The sequence below is a fragment of the Haematobia irritans genome, chromosome 4, assembly GCF_050003625.1.
Source record: "Haematobia irritans isolate KBUSLIRL chromosome 4, ASM5000362v1, whole genome shotgun sequence".
Classification (NCBI taxonomy): domain Eukaryota; kingdom Metazoa; phylum Arthropoda; class Insecta; order Diptera; family Muscidae; genus Haematobia; species Haematobia irritans.
In genome coordinates this window covers 12,689,809-12,709,196 of record NC_134400.1, presented here as the reverse complement: position 1 = coordinate 12,709,196, position 19,388 = coordinate 12,689,809, and the positions used below count along the sequence as shown (strand labels likewise).

General features: G+C 29.5%; 1 protein-coding gene across 3 annotated transcripts in view; it reads right to left on the bottom strand.

Moving 5' to 3' along the window:
- dop (microtubule-associated serine/threonine (MAST) protein kinase dop) overlaps positions 1 to 19,388 on the bottom strand; it is a 48,271-nt gene that overhangs the window by 11,610 nt on the left and 17,273 nt on the right. For 2 of the 3 annotated variants that reach the window (XM_075305248.1, XM_075305250.1), the window contains exons 2-7: positions 6,089 to 7,123; positions 5,441 to 6,024; positions 3,350 to 5,371; positions 2,880 to 3,276; positions 2,394 to 2,809; positions 607 to 1,399 (exon numbers count right to left, since the gene is read on the bottom strand). In XM_075305248.1, coding sequence (XP_075161363.1) covers positions 607 to 1,399; positions 2,394 to 2,809; positions 2,880 to 3,276; positions 3,350 to 5,371; positions 5,441 to 6,024; positions 6,089 to 6,776 — 4,900 coding nt within the window. In that variant the 5' untranslated portion in view covers positions 6,777 to 7,123. The remainder of the gene's footprint in view (positions 1 to 606; positions 1,400 to 2,393; positions 2,810 to 2,879; positions 3,277 to 3,349; positions 5,372 to 5,440; positions 6,025 to 6,088; positions 7,124 to 19,388) is intronic. The other variant, XM_075305249.1, reaches the window with a different exon arrangement.

Genomic DNA, 19,388 nt, shown 5'->3' with positions numbered 1-19,388 from the left:
TTTTTATAAAATTGTCTACAGCAAAAAAATTTTGATACAAAAAAAATTTGCAAAAATTGTCTATAAAAAAATGACAAAATTTTCTATAGAAATAAAATTTTGCAAAAAATTTTCTATATAAATAAAATTATGCAAAAGTTTTCTATAGGCATAAAATTTTGCAAGAATTTTCTATAGAAATAAAATTTTGCAAAAATTTTCTATAAAAATAAATTTTTGCAAAAATTTTCTATAGAAATAAAATTTTGCAAAAAAAATTCTGTGGAAATAAAACTTTGTAAGAATTTTCTATAGACCTAAAATTTTGCAAAAATTTTCTAGAAAAATAAAATTTTGATAAAACTGTCTATAAAAACAAAATTTTGTAAAAATTTTCTATAAAAATTAAATTTGGCAATAATTTTTATAGAAATAAAATTTCGACAAAATTTTCTACAGAAATAAAATTATGACAAAATTTTCTATAGAAATAAAATATTGCAAAAAATTTCTATAGAAATAAAATTTTACGAAAATTTTCTATAGAAATAAAATGTTGGCAAAATTTTCCATAAATTTTGACAAAATGGCAAAAATATATTTCAAGAAAAGCATGGGAATACTTACTACCTGATGACATCAATGACAATCCCAAAGCGGAGGCTGATTTCACTATAGATGAGCGAGAGCGATGATTTTTAGCAACTATTTGACTATCAATGGACTTTTGATGCTGCAATGCCAATGGTGATTGTTCTCGTGTATTCTCGGCCGAAGATGATCCACCACTAATGGTTTCATCTTCAATCGATATCGAAAATCTTGGCAAGATATCACGAGCACAAACTCCTTTGCGTTTGCGTGCTATCTGTGGTGAGAAATCATCACTGTCGGTTTGTGAAGATTCCGGTGTACTGCGAGCTAATTTATGAGTATCGGCAAGTTTACGATCGGTGGTTATTGTTGAAATCAAAGAAGTTCCAGATTTTATTGTTGCTGTTGTTGTTGTACTTGAGGTGGACGAAGTTGTGGCGGTGGTTAGATTAGTTTTAGGGTTTGATGCCGCTATTGCAGCAGCATTTAATTGTGATTTTGTGGTGTTCGAGGTTGTTGTTGTTTGTTGTGCCACTTCCACAGGAGCATTGACCATAGCCGCTGGCGGCGTTGCTGGTGTTGTTATAATAGTTGTAGTATTAGGTGGCATACTATGTCGATAATGATGACGTTCTGGTTTAATTGGATGCAGTGCCAGACTGTTATGTGGTTCTTGGTGTTGGCTATTACACCCCGACGACGGTTGTCTTAAGAATTGATTTAACATACGCAAATCGCTGTCATGACCAATGGTAACGTTATGCAACAATTCCGGTAAATAGTCAGCATCGGGCGTTGAGGGAACCTTAAGGCATGTTGTGGAGAGCTGAAATAGATAAAGCATAAGCCATAATTTATTTATGAAAATAATTTAGTCAAAATTTTATTTCTACAGAAAATTTTCTCAAAATTTTATTTCTACAGAAAATTTTTGCAAATTGTCTTATTTTGTCAAAATTTTATTTCTATAGAAAATTTTTGTCAAAATTTTATTTCTATAGAAAATTTTTGCAAAATTTTATTTCTATAGAACATTTTTGCAAAATTTTATTTCTAAAGAAAATTTTGTCAAAATTTTATTTCTATAGAAAATTTTTGCAAAATTTTATTTCTAAAGAAAGTTTTGTCAAAATTTTATTTCTATAGAAAATTTTTGTAAAATTTTATTTCTAAAGAAAATTTTGTCAAAATTTTATTTCTATAGACTTTTGTCAAAATTTTATTTCTATAGAACAAAAATTTTATTTTTATACAATTTTTTGCAAAATATTGTATAGTAAATTTTATTTCTACAGAAAATTTTTGAAAATTTTATATCTATAGAAAATTTATCAAAATTTTATTTCTATAGAAAATTTTCTCAAAAATTTTATTTATATAGAAAATTTTCTCAAAAATTTTATTTATATAGAAAATTTTCTCAAAAATTTTATTTATATAGAAAATTTTCTCAAAAATTTTATTTATATAGAAAATTTAGTCATAATTTTATTTATTTAGAAATTTTGTCAAAATTTTATTTCTATATAAAATTTTGTCAAATTTTTATTTCTATAAAAAATTTTCTCAAAAATTTTATTTCTTTATAAAATTTTGTAAAAATTTTATTTCTATATAAAATTTTGTAAAAATTTTATTTCTATAGAAAATTTTGTAAAAATTTCTATAGAAAATTTTGTCAAATTTTTAATTGTATAGAAAATTTTATTTCTATAGAAAATTTGAACAAAATTGTATTTTTTCAAAAATTTATTTCTAAAAAAAATAATAATTCTTTATAGTTTGTGTGTGTTTTTTTTTTTTGTATTTGTTAAACTCACCTCGATTTTTCTCAATTGTGGTGTTGTTAGAACTTTATTTGCCATTTGTTGATTTATTGCACTATGGGCAATAGAAGTTGTGTTGGCCCCTGCTGCCAGTGGAGCAGATATTTTGCGACATTTGGCTACCGCATCAACAGTATTGGTGGGTGACGATGAACTTTCAGTAACCTGTAATCTCGATTCTATATGAGATGTTGTCGTGGAACTTGGAACGGTCGTTACAACAGTGCATTGCTGAGATGTACATGAGGAGCCAACAGAGCCTGTTGAGGACACAGAAGTTGTACGAGACCATGAATAATGTTGTTTACGATATTGTGGCGTATACGAAGAGAATGAACCAAATACGGGTGTATCGTCGGTATCATCAGTGTCTTCACCACCCAAATCATGGTTATAACGATCCATACGAGCTATAGAAACGATACAAAAAAAGAAGTTCACATCATATATTTATTTTTAGATATTTATTTTAGATCTTACTATCAAAGTAGCTGGTATCATCATCGTTTGCTAGTTGCGGTACAAATTCAGCTTTTTGTCTCAACAATGAATTCCAGTCCAAGCCATCAAAATAAAAATGCTCTTTAACTTCCAAGGCACCGGCCTGTGTGCCCAAACGATCTCGGGGATTTTGTTGTAATAATTGTGTTATGATATCCTTAGCTTCTGGCTGCACTGGCCAATCGTCATTATCGGGCCATTCAATATCATCATTGACGGTATGAGCAAAAAGCTCTTCGGCAGTTTCACCGAAAAATGGTACACAACCAATGAGAAATTCATATAAAATTATTCCCATAGACCACCAATCAACGGGTTTACCATAACCCTGACGCAATATCACTTCGGGTGCTATATATTCAGGGGTTCCATAGACCTTTTGAGATACAGTGATACGAATAAATTAATAACAAGTTTTTGGTTTTTAAAGTCATCCCCAAAATACTTACTTGTTTATCTGAAAATTGCCGTGTTTCCGAATCAATATATCCCTCATATAAATTGGTGGCCAAAGACATTAGGCCCATTTTCGATAGACCAAAATCCGTTAGTTTGATGTGACCCAAGGCGGTAATCAATAAATTGTCGGGCTTCAAATCCCTATGAACTATACCATAGCTGTGCAGATACTCAACTGCTAAAACCGTCTCTGCAAAATAAAATCGGGCCATATCTGCCGGCAAGGGTCCGATGTTTTTCAAGAGTGTGGCACAATCACCACCCTCAACATATTCCATAACTAAACATAAATGCTTTTTCGTTTCAAACGAGCAATACATGCTCACCACAAAGGGATTATCGGCAAACGAGAGGATATCACGCTCAGCGAATACTTGTTCCACTTGATTACGCAAAATGAGATTATTTTTGTTGATTTTTTTCATGGCGAAACGTTGTCGCGTCGTCTTATGCTTCACCAAATAGACAGCACCATAAGCACCATTTGAGATCAGTTTAACTATATCGAAGTCATGTTCACTCGGTATAGGTTGTGGTGGAGGTTGAGGTGGCAACTGTTGCTGCTGTTGTTGTGTTTGGGATTGCGAAGTTTCTGGTTCCTGTTGTTGGTTTTGTTGTTGAGTGGCAGCAAAGAGCGGTTTAAAGGTTGCCTTCTCTTGAGGCGTTACATTTAAGTTCGTTTGTTTATTTAGCGTAGCTGTAAATGAAGGCATTGCATCTGCCCCAGCCACAGGCGTTTGTGGAGGCTGTAGTGGCATAGCCGGATGGGGAGTACTTGAGCCACTATTTGCCAATAGATTCAATTCAGCATTGGGGTTTAAGGTAGCCGACACACAAGTCAAAGGAGAACTCAAAAGCAATGAGCATGGAGTTCCAGAATCATTTAATACACTTGAATTTCCAGAACCTTTATTGTCACACGCCTCCCTAGTCTCTTTGGCTTCCTGTTGCATTTCAGCTATGGGATCCCGATTTAATCCCAATTTGTGTATAATATATTGTGGTATATCGGCTTTTATACCTTGTATGGCTTTAGCTTGGCCCTCGGCAGCTTCCAACAGATGATAGAATTCTTCGGGATCAAATTCCAAACATTCGAGCAAACGAGCCGGCCTAGAGATAATCAAAAGCAATTTCTTTATAACACCAGCCAACTCAACTGCAGCCTCAGGGCTCTTCTCCTTGGTCTCCATTAGTAAACGTTCCAGATTTTCACTCATCTCGTAAAAGTAGCGCGATGTTATAAGTTTAGCTTCTGATTTATTCAGGCAATCTCGAGCCATTTCCAATACTTGGTGATGTACAAACCTAACGATGGGCTGTGAATCCCGAAAACTATTACACACTGCCGATTTATTTTCATTGATGAAATGTTTTAGCCTCTCTTCCATTTGCTGTGTGGCTTTGGGAAAGCGTTCCTTGTACATGGTATTCATTAGAGCAATTTCATTGTCTATGGCCGGTGAACGTGAAGGACTAGATAGGGATCTAGATCGTGGCCGGTGAAATGGTGACATACGACCACCACCACTCGCACCACCAGCACTACTTTGGTTATTATTATTATTGCAACCACCTGGTGTTCTTTGGCCATTATTGGCCAGTCCATTGCCACCACAAGCCACATTTACATCGGCACAGCAATTTGGACAGACTTTATATGGCGATGAGCCCGATGACGAATGTTGCATGGGAAACGATGACGTTGAGGAGGCAGAGTACGAAGAGGATTGTGGTGTTGGCACATGATGTTTAAATTGCTTGGGACTTGCTTGTCCCGGGACGGTATTTTTATTCGTTGTTGTGTTGTTATTCAGTAAAGCACAATGTTTTAAACAATGAGGACGATTGGCGGCCGCGGCGGCCACCAAAGCTTGTTGATGCTGTTGCATATGCTCTGCACAACAATTAACTATGACATTATTATGACCACCGGCCTCGGCATAATGTAACTCTTCATGACCAGCCACATTGGGCAATTGATGTAATGCCTCTTGGCTGGAACATTGACTCTGGAATATGGAAGAGAAATGAGCAAATATTTTTCGAGAAATGATTTAGTTTTCATTACAAAATCTTACCGATAAATTCGAGCTACCCGGTGTGGTACCATAACCTGATGACGGCAATGATGCCACAGACCATCTTCTACCATCGCCACGACACGTTGCTATGCGTTTGATTGGAGCAAAGGCAAATTGCATGGGCGAATTAATGCGTGGACTATCCACTGGACTTGCCGAATATGGCGAATGAGATCGAGAATTGGCAGCTGCAGCTGCTGCTGCTGCCGCAGCCCCAATACCACCGGTGACCAAACTCAAACGATGATGGGCCACACCACTTGAACTAGAGCCACTTCCACGCATTACCACGCCATGCAAATGATGTTTGCCAATACCCAAACCGGCACAACTGCCAGAACGGGAAATATTCAAAGCACTTGTGTTTGTGGGTGCAGCTGCTATATTTGATGCAGTATTGGATACGGAGGAGGATGCATGAGCATTATTACATGACGATGATGAGGGTGATTGGCTAATGGCATGCATACTTGTTTGAGTCATGCAAAGGCTATTATCACGTTCGCGAAATGAGCTACCGGTAAGACAGGGTGCAGATTTGCCCAATGAAGTGTTCCTTAAACGAACCAAATTAGAGGAATCTGCAGAGAAAAAAAATCAATATCCAAGATTGTCCTTGGAAATCTTTTCAGATGTTCTACTCACCATTACTGGCCGATCTCATGGAATACGCATGCTGTTGATAGGATATTTTACGTAATAAAGCTCCATAACCTCTTGCCGGTAATGATATCGAACTTCCCGATAGTCCACCCGATGATGATTTGGTCAAATTCAAATTACGCAATAGCGATTGCGAAGATGATATTGATGAATCGTTTTTGGGTGAAGAGCCAAAAATTTCCAAACCTGTCGAAGATTTGGTAGTGCCATCATGCGTATTATTGCCAACGCTTTGAACACTATGGCCACTATTATTACTGCCCCCCAATTCCTGATCGGAATCTTCGAATATTAATACCCTGGCGGAATAACTCGATTGGGGCCGTGTTCGAGCAATCGAACCCGAATTAATGTGACGCTTAGCCACCGGACTATTGGAGTTAGAGTTCGATTTATTAAAACCTCCACTTCCAGGCAATTTGCCACTTTGTCCAGGACTTATCGAGGTAGTTGTATCATCATGAAAAACATTCGATGTCTCTGTGTCAGCAAGACCGCTTATGTCGGCTAAAGATTCGGTGGTGTTAGGATATTGCTTTTGAGGAGTGGATGTGGACATTTTACTCATGGCTATGAGAGTCGATGACGATGCCGATGAGGTAGTTGCTGTCGCCGCTGCCGCCACCGTCGTCGTCGTAGAGGTTGTATTGGTTGATGGTGTAGTTGACATTTTATTTTATTTATAAGTTTTGCCAGATCCGTTCTAATCAAGTCATTCCTTCATTTTGTTAATTATTTAGGTGAACGATTATTCCTTGTTGTAACTTGCCTTAGAGCTACTAATTATTATTGCCCAAAATTTTTGTTCAATTTAATTATATTTTTTATTATTATATTGCCAAAGACAAACAGAGAATGGAAATGTCCACGTCTCTCTGCCCCAACAATAAGGATGCTATAATTTGCCCGGGGCACAATCTTTGCTAAACGAGTTTCTGTAGAAGGATTTTTTTAATATTTCCTTTGGAAGATTTCCTTTTTGATGTTTGGTTTAGATTAACAAAATATTCATTGGACCTGAAAGTGGAAAAAATACAATTGTTTATGAAATAAACACAATATTAGAGTGTGTTTTACCAAGCAATAAAACACACAAAAACAATGCTTGTTTTTATTTATAAAAGACCATGTGGTAAATTTCTTTTATTCATGTTATCCCATTTTCATCCCTTCATTTATAAACTTACATACGAACTAAACATAAGTATGAGCATTTTTGCAAATGCAACACTATTTTGAAATGAGGGCACAGGGGTTGGCATTCTCTCAAAATGTTCTCAAAATTTTCTATATAAAATTTTTTCAAATTTGTATTTCTTTAGAAAATTTTTGCAAAATTTTATTTCTATAAAAAATTTTTGCAAAATTTTATTTCTATAGAAAATTTTTGCAAAGTTTTATTTCCATAGAAAATATTTGCAAAATTTTATTTCAATAGAAAATTTTTGCAAAATTTATTTCTATAGAAAATTTTTTCAAAAATTTTATTTCTATAGAAAATTTTTGCAAAAAATTTTATTTCTATAGAAAAATTTTGTCAAAATTTTATTTATATAGAAAATGTGTGCAAAATTTTATTTCTATAGAATATTTTCTAAAAATTTTATTTCTATAGAAATGTTTTGCAAAATTTTAGAAAATTTTGTCAAAATTTTATTTCTATAGAAAATTTTTGCAAAATTTTATTTCTATAGAAAATTTTCGCAAAGTTTTATTTCCATAGAAAATTTTTGCAATATTTATTTCTATAGAAATTTTTTGCAAATTTTATTTTTTTTTTTTTAATTTTTGCAAAATTTTATTTCTATAGAAAATTTTTCCAATTTTTTTTCTATAGAAAATTTTGTCCAAATTTTATTTTTTTTATGTCTATAAATTTTTTTTTCAAAATTTTATTTCTATAGAAAATTTTGTCCAAATTTTATTATTTTCCTCTATTGGTTAAGCTACTCTTGTAGTTTAGTCAATGCAATGGTTTTAAGCTGAGATCAAACCAACAAAAATAAAATTTTATTTCTATAGACAATTTTTGCAAAATTTTATTTCCATAGAAAATAATTATTCAAGCATGAGATCGTTTTTTGTATGTATTGGTTTCTATATTCTTCAATATTTCGCAAATACATTGAATATTTTGTCAAAATTTTATTTCTATAGAAAATAGTGTTAAAATTCTATAGAAAATGTTATCAAATTTTTAAGAGACGTTTTATATTAAAAATATGATTTATAAATGGTAAACATGCACTCAGTTTTGCTCCCCACTGTATGTATTCAAAATTTCATGGAGACTACCATTAATTCCTTTATTTTAACAAAATAAAATATATAATAATCACATCTTTTTAAATGACTTCGATATTGATTATTCGACAAATTTTGAATGTTATACAAAACAATATCCTACTGGTGGTTATCTTCCTTATTCATTTAATTTCAATGATTTGTATGCATTTGGGAAATTGAGCATGTGCTGTGACGATATACATGACCACTTTATTGCGTTTATTATATTGTTTTTTTTTTTTTTTTTGTTCCATTGTCGACAAGCATGAAAGTTTCCTTGTACAGTAAGCCAGTCATATCAATTCCGTACAAATTTTGTTTGCATGTGAGAAAAGAAATAATTGAGAAGCCACCATTCACTGATCCATTCAATACTCATCACTATCATAATTCTTTAGTACACCATGTAACATTCAATTTCAACCATAATGGAATGAGATAAAAAACAAGCAAATGTGACACTCAAGTTTTTATGATTGAACCGATAAAAATATCTATAGACAAAATTTTCAATAGAAATAAAATTTTAACAAAATTTTCTTAAGAAATAAAATTTTGACAAAATTTTCTATAGAAATACAATTTTGCCAAAATTTTCTATAGAAATAAAATTTTGACAAAAATAAAATTTTGCAAAAATTTTCTGTAGAGATAAAATTTTCCAAAAATTTTCTATAGAAATAAAATTTTGACAAAAATTTTCTATAGAAATAAAATTTTGCAAACATTTTCAATAGAAATACAATTTTGCAAACAATTTCTGTAGAAATAATATTTTGCAAAAAATTTCTATAGAAATAAAATTTTGCAAAAAAAAATTCTATAGAAATAAAATTTTGCAAACATTTTCTATAGAAATAAAATGTTGATAAAATTTTCTAACGAAATAAAATTTTGCAAAAAAATTTTGTATAGAAATAAATTTTTGCAAAAAAAAAAAAATTATAGAAATACATTTTTAGGAAATTTTCTATAGAAATAAAATTTTGCAAAAAATTTCTATAGAAATAAATTTTGGCATCATTTTCTATAAAAATAAAATTTTGACAAAATTTTGTATAGAAATAAAATTTTGACAAAATTTTGTATAGGAATAAAATTTTGCAAAAAAATTTCTATAGAAATAAAATTTTGATAAAATTTTCTATAGAAATAAAATTTTGCAAACATTTTCTTTAGAAATAAAATTTTGTAAAAATGTTCTTTGAAAATAAAATGTTGATAAAATTTTCTATAGAAATACAATTTTCCAAACATTTTCTTTAGAAATAAAATTTTGTAAAAATTTTCTCTGGAAATAAAATTTTGATAAAATTTTCTAAGAAATAAAGTTTTGAGAAAATTTTCTATAGAAATAAAATTTTGCAAAAATTTTCTATAGAAATAAAATTTTGCAAACATTTTCTATAAAAATAAAATTTTGATAAAATTTTCTATAGAAATAAAATTTTGAAAAAAAAATCTATAGAAATAAAATTTTGCAAACATTTTCTTTAGAAATAAAATTTTGATAAAATTTTCTAAAGAAATAAAATTTTGACAAAATGTTCAATAGAAATAAAATTTTGCAAAAATTTTCTATAGAAATAAAATTTTGATGAAATGTTCTAAAGAAATAAAATTTGGACAAAATTTTCTATAGAAATAAAATTTTGCAACCATTTTCTATAGAAATAAAATTTTGAGAAAATTTTCTACAGAAATAAAATTTTGAGAAAATTTTCTATAGAAATAAAATTTTGCAAAAATTTTCTATAGAAACAAAATGTTGAGAAAATTTTGTATAGAAATAAAATTTTGACAAAATTTTCTGTAGAAATAAAATTTTGCAAACATTTTCTATAGAAATAAAATTTTGCAAAAATTTTCTATAGAAATAAAATTTTGACAAAATTTTCTACAGAAATAAAATTTTGTGAAAATTTTCTATAGAAATAAAATTTTGCAAAAATTTTTCTATAGAAACAAAATTTTGAGAAAATTTTCTATAGAAATAATATTTTGAGAAAATTTTCTATAGAAATAAAATTTTGTAAACATTTTCTATAGAAATAAAATTTTGACCAAATTTTCTATAGAAATAAAATTTTGACCAAATTTTCTATAGAAATAAAATTTTGACCAAATTTCTATAGAAATAAAATTTTGAGAAAATTTTCTATAGAAATAAAATTTTGAAAAAATTTTCTATAGAAATAAAATTTTGAGAAAATTTTCTATAGAAATAAAATTTTGCAAATAAAATTTTGAGAAAATTTTCTAAAGAAATAAAATTTTGCAAACAAAATTCTATAGAAATAAAATTTTTAAAATATCTTCTATTGAAATAAAATTTTGCAAAAATTTTCTATAGAAATAAAATTTTGCAAAAATTTTCTATAGAAATAAAATTTTGACAAAAAATTTCTATAGAAATAAATTTTGACAACATTTTCTATAAAAATAAAATTTTGAGAAAATTTTCTACAGAAATAAAATTTTGACAAAATTTTCTATAAAAATAAAAGTTTGCAAAATTTTTCTATGGAAATAAAATTTTGAAAAAATTTTCTATAGAAATTAAATATTGACAAAAATTTTCTATAGAAATAAAATTTTGCAAAAATGTTAAATTATCCTTTCGAAACATATTTTGGGTTACAATATGTATGAGGATGTACAGCTAATCTCAGAATGGAGCATTGTTGTCATTAAGAAATTATTCATGAATACGAAATTTGACTTCAATTTTATTTCCTTCTTCAAAATGTCATTATCGTAAATATCCATGGATATTTCTTTAGTATATACACACACGGTCCGATTATAGATGAACAAATGAATATAAATTTATTCAGCGTCCAACATGAGCAAATAAACACATGAGGTCATTTTTATCATCGTTCGCTTTTCCAAAAATATAAAGAAAAAACGATGTTGAACTTTTAATTCTTAAATGCTATTGTTGTAGTCAAACCACCATCATATATAAAGAGAGGGGCATATTCCCTTTGTTGTTTTTTGTTTTTGTTTTGTTACTTTCTTCTTACATCACCTGGCAATACCCATAAGGGAAATAATGAAGACTCGACCATTGACCAAGTTTCAAAATAGAATACTATACCTACTATACAAATTACGATAAAAATCTTGATTAATGTATAGGACTTCAGATTGGGAAGGAAGTATCGCAATACATGTCGACACTACATGTTCGAAGAATTAAAACTTACCTTTTCAAAAAAATTTTAGACCAATGAGGTTTCCCTATATTATTAAGGTTGAATTTTTATTGAGTATAAATAAATTTGTATTTATTGCAAATTCTGTTTGTAACGAGTTTTATTTGCACCTACACAGAAAAAAATTCCACGAAATTTTTCCAATTAAAATTTTAATTGAGTTTTAAAAAATATTCAATTAAAAATTTAATTGTTTCAACAAATTTTTTAATTGAAACAAAAATCAATCACAAAAATTAATAGTATCAATTAACGTTTTAATTGGATCAATTAATTTTTTATTGACCTTCAATTAATTTTTTAATTGATACTATCATTTCTGTGATTGAAGACATTTCAATTAAAAAATTAATTGGATCAATTAATTTCGTAATTGAATCAGAATTTTTTTTTTTTTGTGTGTACCGAAGCAATTTTAACAACAAAGAGAATTTTGTTAAAAAAAATATGTTATTAAATCATAGGCCACACTATGTTAAAGATAATATACAAATATTTAAGTCATCATAATAATTTATTATTATTATTTTTTTTTTTAATAAATTTACGTATATTTCGACAACTGTTGTTGGGACTAACGAAAATAGCAGTGAGTTGAGCTGAAAAAAGAAGTTTCTTTTGACAATATAATTTTAGGCATTTTTTGTGATATTTATGAAACCCCTTTTGAAGCGGTCATGTCATTTATTTGTACTACAAAAAACCATTCATCGGCATAGAAAAACAGTTAATTTTTTTAAACCGAGAAAATCTGTCTTTCAGAACACAAGTATATACCGATATTGACCTTCCCCTAAGGATTTTGCAGCTCTATAAATTTGAAATTTGGATACAGATTCCGAATTCTCGTTCACTTTTTATGATATATCAACAAAGGTATTCATATAGAAATAAATGTGAATTTAAAAATCCAAATTATAGCAGATATTTAAAAGCAAGAAATATTTTCTTAATTGAAGAAAAAACAAACTTCAAACCAAAGATGCAAAATCTTCCAAATAAGTATTAGCCTATTTTTGAAGCTTTTTTTATTTTTAACCCAAAGACTCAATATCTCAGTTAATGTGAAGATGATTTCATTAAATTAAAAATATTTTTATTTACTTTAAGGGAAATTTTACTTACTTTAAAGCCAAATGACGTTATCGCATGGATGTACATTTCATAGCACAGGACCTAACTCTAAAGAAAACATTTCTTAGAGCAAAGATTATGGGCTTCCTTTTAATTAAAAATTTTCTTTATTTTAATGAAATTTATCCTTATTATTGTGTAAATTGCGTATCCTAAATTTTAGGTTGACTAATCTTTTATATTAGATCAATATTTTTTTTGCGGTCCATAAATCAAATATAATTGTTTCCTTTGAAAACTCTCTTCGTAGCGTGTTACTTGAAAATATATACAATTTCAGGTGGAATTGATGCCATATACTCTACCAAGCAAACATATATCGCAAAACATGGACCGTCAAATCGGAGGGGGCTATACCAAAACATGGATCGATTCACACCATATTAGCCACACCTATTTACGGACCTAAAATACCTCTAGATATTGAATTTAACCCTCTAATGGCCAATCCCGCCATAAGGCGGGCTTCATTAAATAAGCACCCAGAGAAGGAATATGATCACCTGAAACATGTTTTAAGAGCAAAATATTATTTTTGGGTGGTGACCATGTAACATGGTTTTCGCAACAATGTTATTTTCTCGGAAATCATGTATCCGATTTCGGCAAGCAGGTTATATTTGAGGATAAAATAACATTTTAGTGACAAACATGTTACATGGTCACCATAGAAAAATAACATTTTGCTCTTGAAACATGTTTGAGGTGATCATATTCCTTCTCTGCGTGAGGAAGCTTTTAGTAAAGCACACCTTAAGACAACAAAAATGTATAAAATGAAAAGAAAATTTAGTTGAACCTGTTCAAGAGCCTTTGCAGCATATAGTGCTTTTTACCGTAGAAATTTTTCTTGATTAGTTTTCTTGTTTTTGTGCTTTGGAGGGTTAAGACAAATCGTATAAACATTGTGATGTCTAGACCCCCAAGAGGTGAAATCTTGAGATCCGTCTATATATGGACCTAAAATATGTCTTGATTTCCAATTTCAGACAAATCGCACAAAAATTGCAGTGTCTAAAAGCCCAAGAAGTCAAATCAGGAGAGCGGCCTATATGGAGACTATAACAAAACATGGAACCATACCCGAAATGCATCTAAATTTCCAATTTCAGGCAAATCAGATAAAAATATTGGAGGTGTGGAAGCCAAACAAATTAAATCGGGAGATTGGGCTATACCAAAAATAAACTAAATCACACCATATTTGGCACAATTATTACTTCTAGATTTTGAACTTCACGATCGAAAAAAAATAAAATTTTAAATCGAAAAAAAATTTCAAATCGAAAAAAATGCGATGTCCAGAAGCCCAATAAGTCAAATCGGGAGATCAGTCTATATGGAGCTAGACCGATTCACACCATGTTCTGTCAAATGAGGAAGCTTTTAGTAAAACACACCTTAAGCCAACAAAAATGGGTAAAATAAAAAGAAAACTTAGTTAAAACGGTTCAAGAGGCTTTGCAGTAGCTACTGAATTTTATCGTATAAATTTTTCTTGTGTCGTTTTCTTGATTTTGTATCGTTATCATTGAATATTTAATCAGCTGGCAAAAATTGGGCATTAGAGGGTTAAGGACCTTAACTACCTCCAGTTTTTTAATTTCAAGCAAATCGGAAATTAACAAGTTCGTGAAGTCTAAAGTCGGGCAGGGCCGACTATATTATACCCTTCACCACTATATAGGCCAACATTTTTGATACCATCTCAACTCCTTTGAATTTATTGGGAGCTAAATAAAGATTTTCTTTCTCATATATATACAAATATTTAAATCAGAACCGATTTGGAGATACATTTGCAAACTTCTACAAAGTCTCTAGACTTTAAATTTAAATCGGCTAACGCCCTGAAACGAAACACAATTAAGTAAAAATATATGGAAAATATACAGCTGAAGTCATTTTATTTATTTCACAAAAGTCCATTTATGATTTATCCGGCGATACACATGTATTAGAGGTGCTCCTTATCAGTGGTGATTTCACAAGGATATTGACTAAATTTCACTAAGATAAGTGCTCAATTGTGGGGTTTGTGGCAATATCTGGCCCCATCGAGCGATATTTAGACAGGCGGAACCTTCTGTGGAAAGTATGGGGACATCTTCGCTGATGTTGTGCCATTTTGCCTTAAATCGGAAGAATATGTTATATGGCGATTCATCCAAATCTGAATGTTAAATCTTTTTTCTGTGTAAAATAAAATCATATTTCCCCAAATCAGGCATATATACGGGAGCTATATCGAAATCTATACCAATTTGAGCTAAACTACTCTCAGGTCAAAATTTCAAGTTAATCGAAGTGAAAATTTGGTCTCCGGTTGTTATATGAATCTAAATCGGGCGAAAGATATATATGGGAGCCATATCTAAATCTGAACCGATTTCAACGAAAATTAGCATTAACCATCCGTTGTACTCTTTGTGCAAAATTTGAAGGAAATAATGGAAAAATTATGACTTCTAGGGCCAATTAAATCAATATCGGGTGAGAGATATATATTGAAGCTATATCTAAATCTGAACCGATTTTAACCAAATTTGGCATGGATAGCTATAATACTAATTCTACTCCCTGTGCATAGCCTCACATAAATCGAACTAAAACTTTGGTCCCTATGGTCACATGAGTCTAAATCGGGCGAAAGATATATATGGGAGCTATATCTAAATCTGAGCTATATATAAATTTTATCCGTTTTTAACCAAATTTGGCATGAATAACTATAATACTAATTCTACTTCCTGTTCATATCCTCACATAAATCGGAATAAAACTTTGGCCTCTATGGTCATATGAGTCTAAGTCGGGCGATAGATATATATGGGACCTATATCTAAATCTGAACCGATTTCAACCAAATTTAGCAAGGATTGGTAGAATATCAATTCTACTCTATGTGCAAAATTGTACGTGAATCGGTTTTAAAATTTGGCCTCTACCGCCATATGAGTCTACATCGGGCGAAAGATAATATATGGGAGCTATATCTAAATCTAAACCGATTTCAACCAAATTTAGCAAGGATTGGCAGAATATCAATTCTACTCTCTGTGCAAAATTTCACGTAACTCTGTAGTAAACTTTGGCCTCAGTGGTCATATGAGTCTAAATCGGACAAAAGATATGTATGGGAGCTATATCTAAATCTGAACTGATTTCAACCAAATTTAACATTCATTGCTAAAATATCAATTCTACTCTCTGTGCAAAATTGTACGTGAATCGGTTTTAAAATTTGGCCTCTACGGCCATATGAGTCTAAATCGGGCGAAAGATATATATAAGAGCTATATCGTAATCTAAGCCGATTTCCACCAAATTTAGCAAGGATTGGCAGAATATCAACTCTACTCTACGTGCAAAATTTCACGTAAATCGGTAGTAAACTTTGGCCTCAGTGGTCATATGAATCTAAATCGGACAAAAGATATGTATGGGAGCTATATCTAAATCTCAACCGATTTAGCTGATATTTTGCAAGTTTTTCGAGACTCATAAAATAATCTGAGGTACGGAATTTGAAGAAGATCGGTTGATAAATATATATAATATATATAATATATAATATATAATATATAATATATAATATATAATATATAATATATAATATATAATATATAATATATAATATATAATATATAATATATAATATATAATATATAAATATATATAATATATCTATATCTAAATCTCCTTGGCGTTACATACAAATGCACAAACTTATTATACCCTGTACTAAATTATCGTGACACGAGTGAATCACGAGAGTCGCGAACAAAATCTGAAACAAGTCTCGTGAATGTGCGTGAATGGAACTGAAACAAATATGTCGTGCGTAATCGTGTGTGATAGATAAAATCGATTCGTGAATGTGCGTGAATAAAATTTATGCAAAATCACTTTCACGAAAAAAATCAAGATTTATTTATTACTCGTATGATAACTGAAATTAATTTAGCTGTCGAACTATATTCTATTCATGAATTTTGTTACCTTTGCCCATTCCCGATTGGAAAATGTCGTGAGTCTCGTGAATTTGCCGTGAGTCACATGCATTTTTGTGAGTCTTTAAAAATAGTTCGTGCGTGGGTACTGGTTACCATTTCGTGAATGTGCGTGAGTGGCTACCACACGTATCGTGCGTAAGCATGCGTGAATAAACATTTTGCTTCGTGAATGTGCGTTAGTGTGAGTGAAATTTCACTCACGCGCACACCTCTACCCTGTATTACAGTAGTGGTGAAGGGTATACAAATCTATAGAAAAAATTTTGCCAACATTTTACTTCTATTGAAAATGTTGTCAAAAAAATCTATAGAAAATGTTGGCAAAATTTTATTTCTATAAAAAATGTTGTTTCTATAGAGAATTTTGTCAAAATTTTATTTCTATAGAAAATTTTGTCAAAATTTTATTTCTATAGAGAATTTTGTCAAAATGTTATTTCTATAGAAAATTTTGTCAAAATTTTATTTCTATAGAAAATTTTGTCAAAATTTTAATTCTATAGAAAATGTTGGCAAAATTTTATTTCTATAGAAAATTTTGTCAAAATTTTATTTCTATAGAAAATATTGTCAAAATTTTATTTCTATAGAAAATTTTGTCAACATTTTATATCTTTAGGAAATTTTGTCAAAAATTTTTTTCTATAGAAAATGATGGCAAAATTTTATATCTGTAGAAAATTTTGTCAAAATTTTCTACAGATAGAAAATTTTGTCGAAATTTTATTTCTATAGAAAATTTTGTCAAAATTTTATTTTTATAGAAAATTTTGTCAAAATTTTATTTCTATAGAGAATTTTGTCAAAATGTTATTTCTATAGAAAATTTTGTCAAAACTTTATTTCTATAGAAAATTTTGTCAAAATTTTATTTCTATAGAAAATTTTGTCAACATTTTATATCTTTAGGAAATTTTGTCAAAAATTTCTTTCTATAGAAAATGTTGGAAAAATTTTATTTCTGTAGAAAATTTTGTCGAAATTTTATTTCTATAGAAAATTTTGTCCCAATTTTATTTCTATAGAAAATTTTGTCAAAATTTTATTTCTATAGAAAATTTTGTCCAAATTTTATTTCTATAGAGAATTTTGTCAAAATTTTATTTCTATAGAAAATTTGGTCAAAATTTTATTTCTATAGAAAATTTTGTCAAAATTTTATTTCTATAGAAAATTTTGTCAAAATTTTATTTCCATAGAAAATTTTGTCAAAATTTTATTTCTATAGAAAATTTTGTCAAAATTTTATTTGTATAGAAAATTTTGTCAAAATTTTATTTCTATAGAAAATTTTGTCAAAATTTTATTTCTATAGAAAATTTTGTCAAAATTTTATTTCTATAGAAAATTTTGTCAAAATTTTATTTCTATAGAAAATTTTTTCAAAAATTTATTTCTATAGAAAATGTTGGCAAAATTTTATTTCTATAGAAAATGTTGGCAAAATTTTATTTCTGTAGAAAATGTTGGCAAAATTTTATTTCTATAGAAAATTTTGTGGTAACCAAAATTATGATGGTAAGTCATTATTCTCAACAATGCGGTATTGCTGGGAGTATGGGGCAAATGCTTTTGGTAAGCAGTTTTTCACCTCAACTATCTCCATGACAAATTTTCAATTGAAGTTTAGTCATTAACACAGATCAATGAGAACCACCAGAATTTTTAAAGCATTGCCTCCCTAAAATGTCTATGTTGTCTCAGATTTTAAACTTTATTAGTCCGCTCTGCACACGAAGACCTAAGGTCTTAAATCCCTGGCCCCGTGGTCTATTTTTTTTTTTTCATAACAATAACAAATATCAAGTAAGTATAAATCTTATTAGAAAGTAACCTACTGATTTTTCTTTTTAACACGTGTGTTAGATAAAATATTAGGATTCAAATAAACACTCATAGAATTATAAATTGAGATTACGCCATGCAAAAACTGTAAGCCATAACAGAAAAATGTGTGCTATGGAATATTTAGAGCATTGTCACACGCCAAATACACGTACCAAATTAGGATGGTAATGTTAATTACAAGTTAAATAAATTATATTTAGTATGTGATCTTTTTATAGAACGCAGTACTCGTCGTATAATAAACGCCTATACATACACAAAATGTTAAACAGAAATTCCTGTATGAAGACTGATATCTTTGAATTATGAAAACCACTAGATAAAATATCTTTAATTTGGATGTTATGCACAGCAAAAAAAATGTAAACTGTTTTATGAGAAAAATGGATTAACTCGTGCGAGAATTGAAATTATATTGTATTTTTTATATGTTTGTTTGTAAAAGCGAAAATAAAGTGGTTTTCAACTCGAAAACCGACCATAGTACCAACCTTTAGACTACAAGATGGTCGTTTCGGATCTCCCACATTCCTCATCAGCATCCTCTATTTGCAGCGAAACTATCAACTAATTATCAGACTTGTATTCCTAGAGCAGCATCTGCAACATGAGTCCAAAATGTTATCGGTGTAATTTGGTGTAAATCTTACCAAAAAACTACCATACAAAATAATTTTATTTTGTTAAAATTTTATTTCTATAGAAAATTTTGTCAAAATTTTATTTCTATAGAAATTATAAAAGTTCGTCCACATTTTATTTCTAGAGAATATTTTG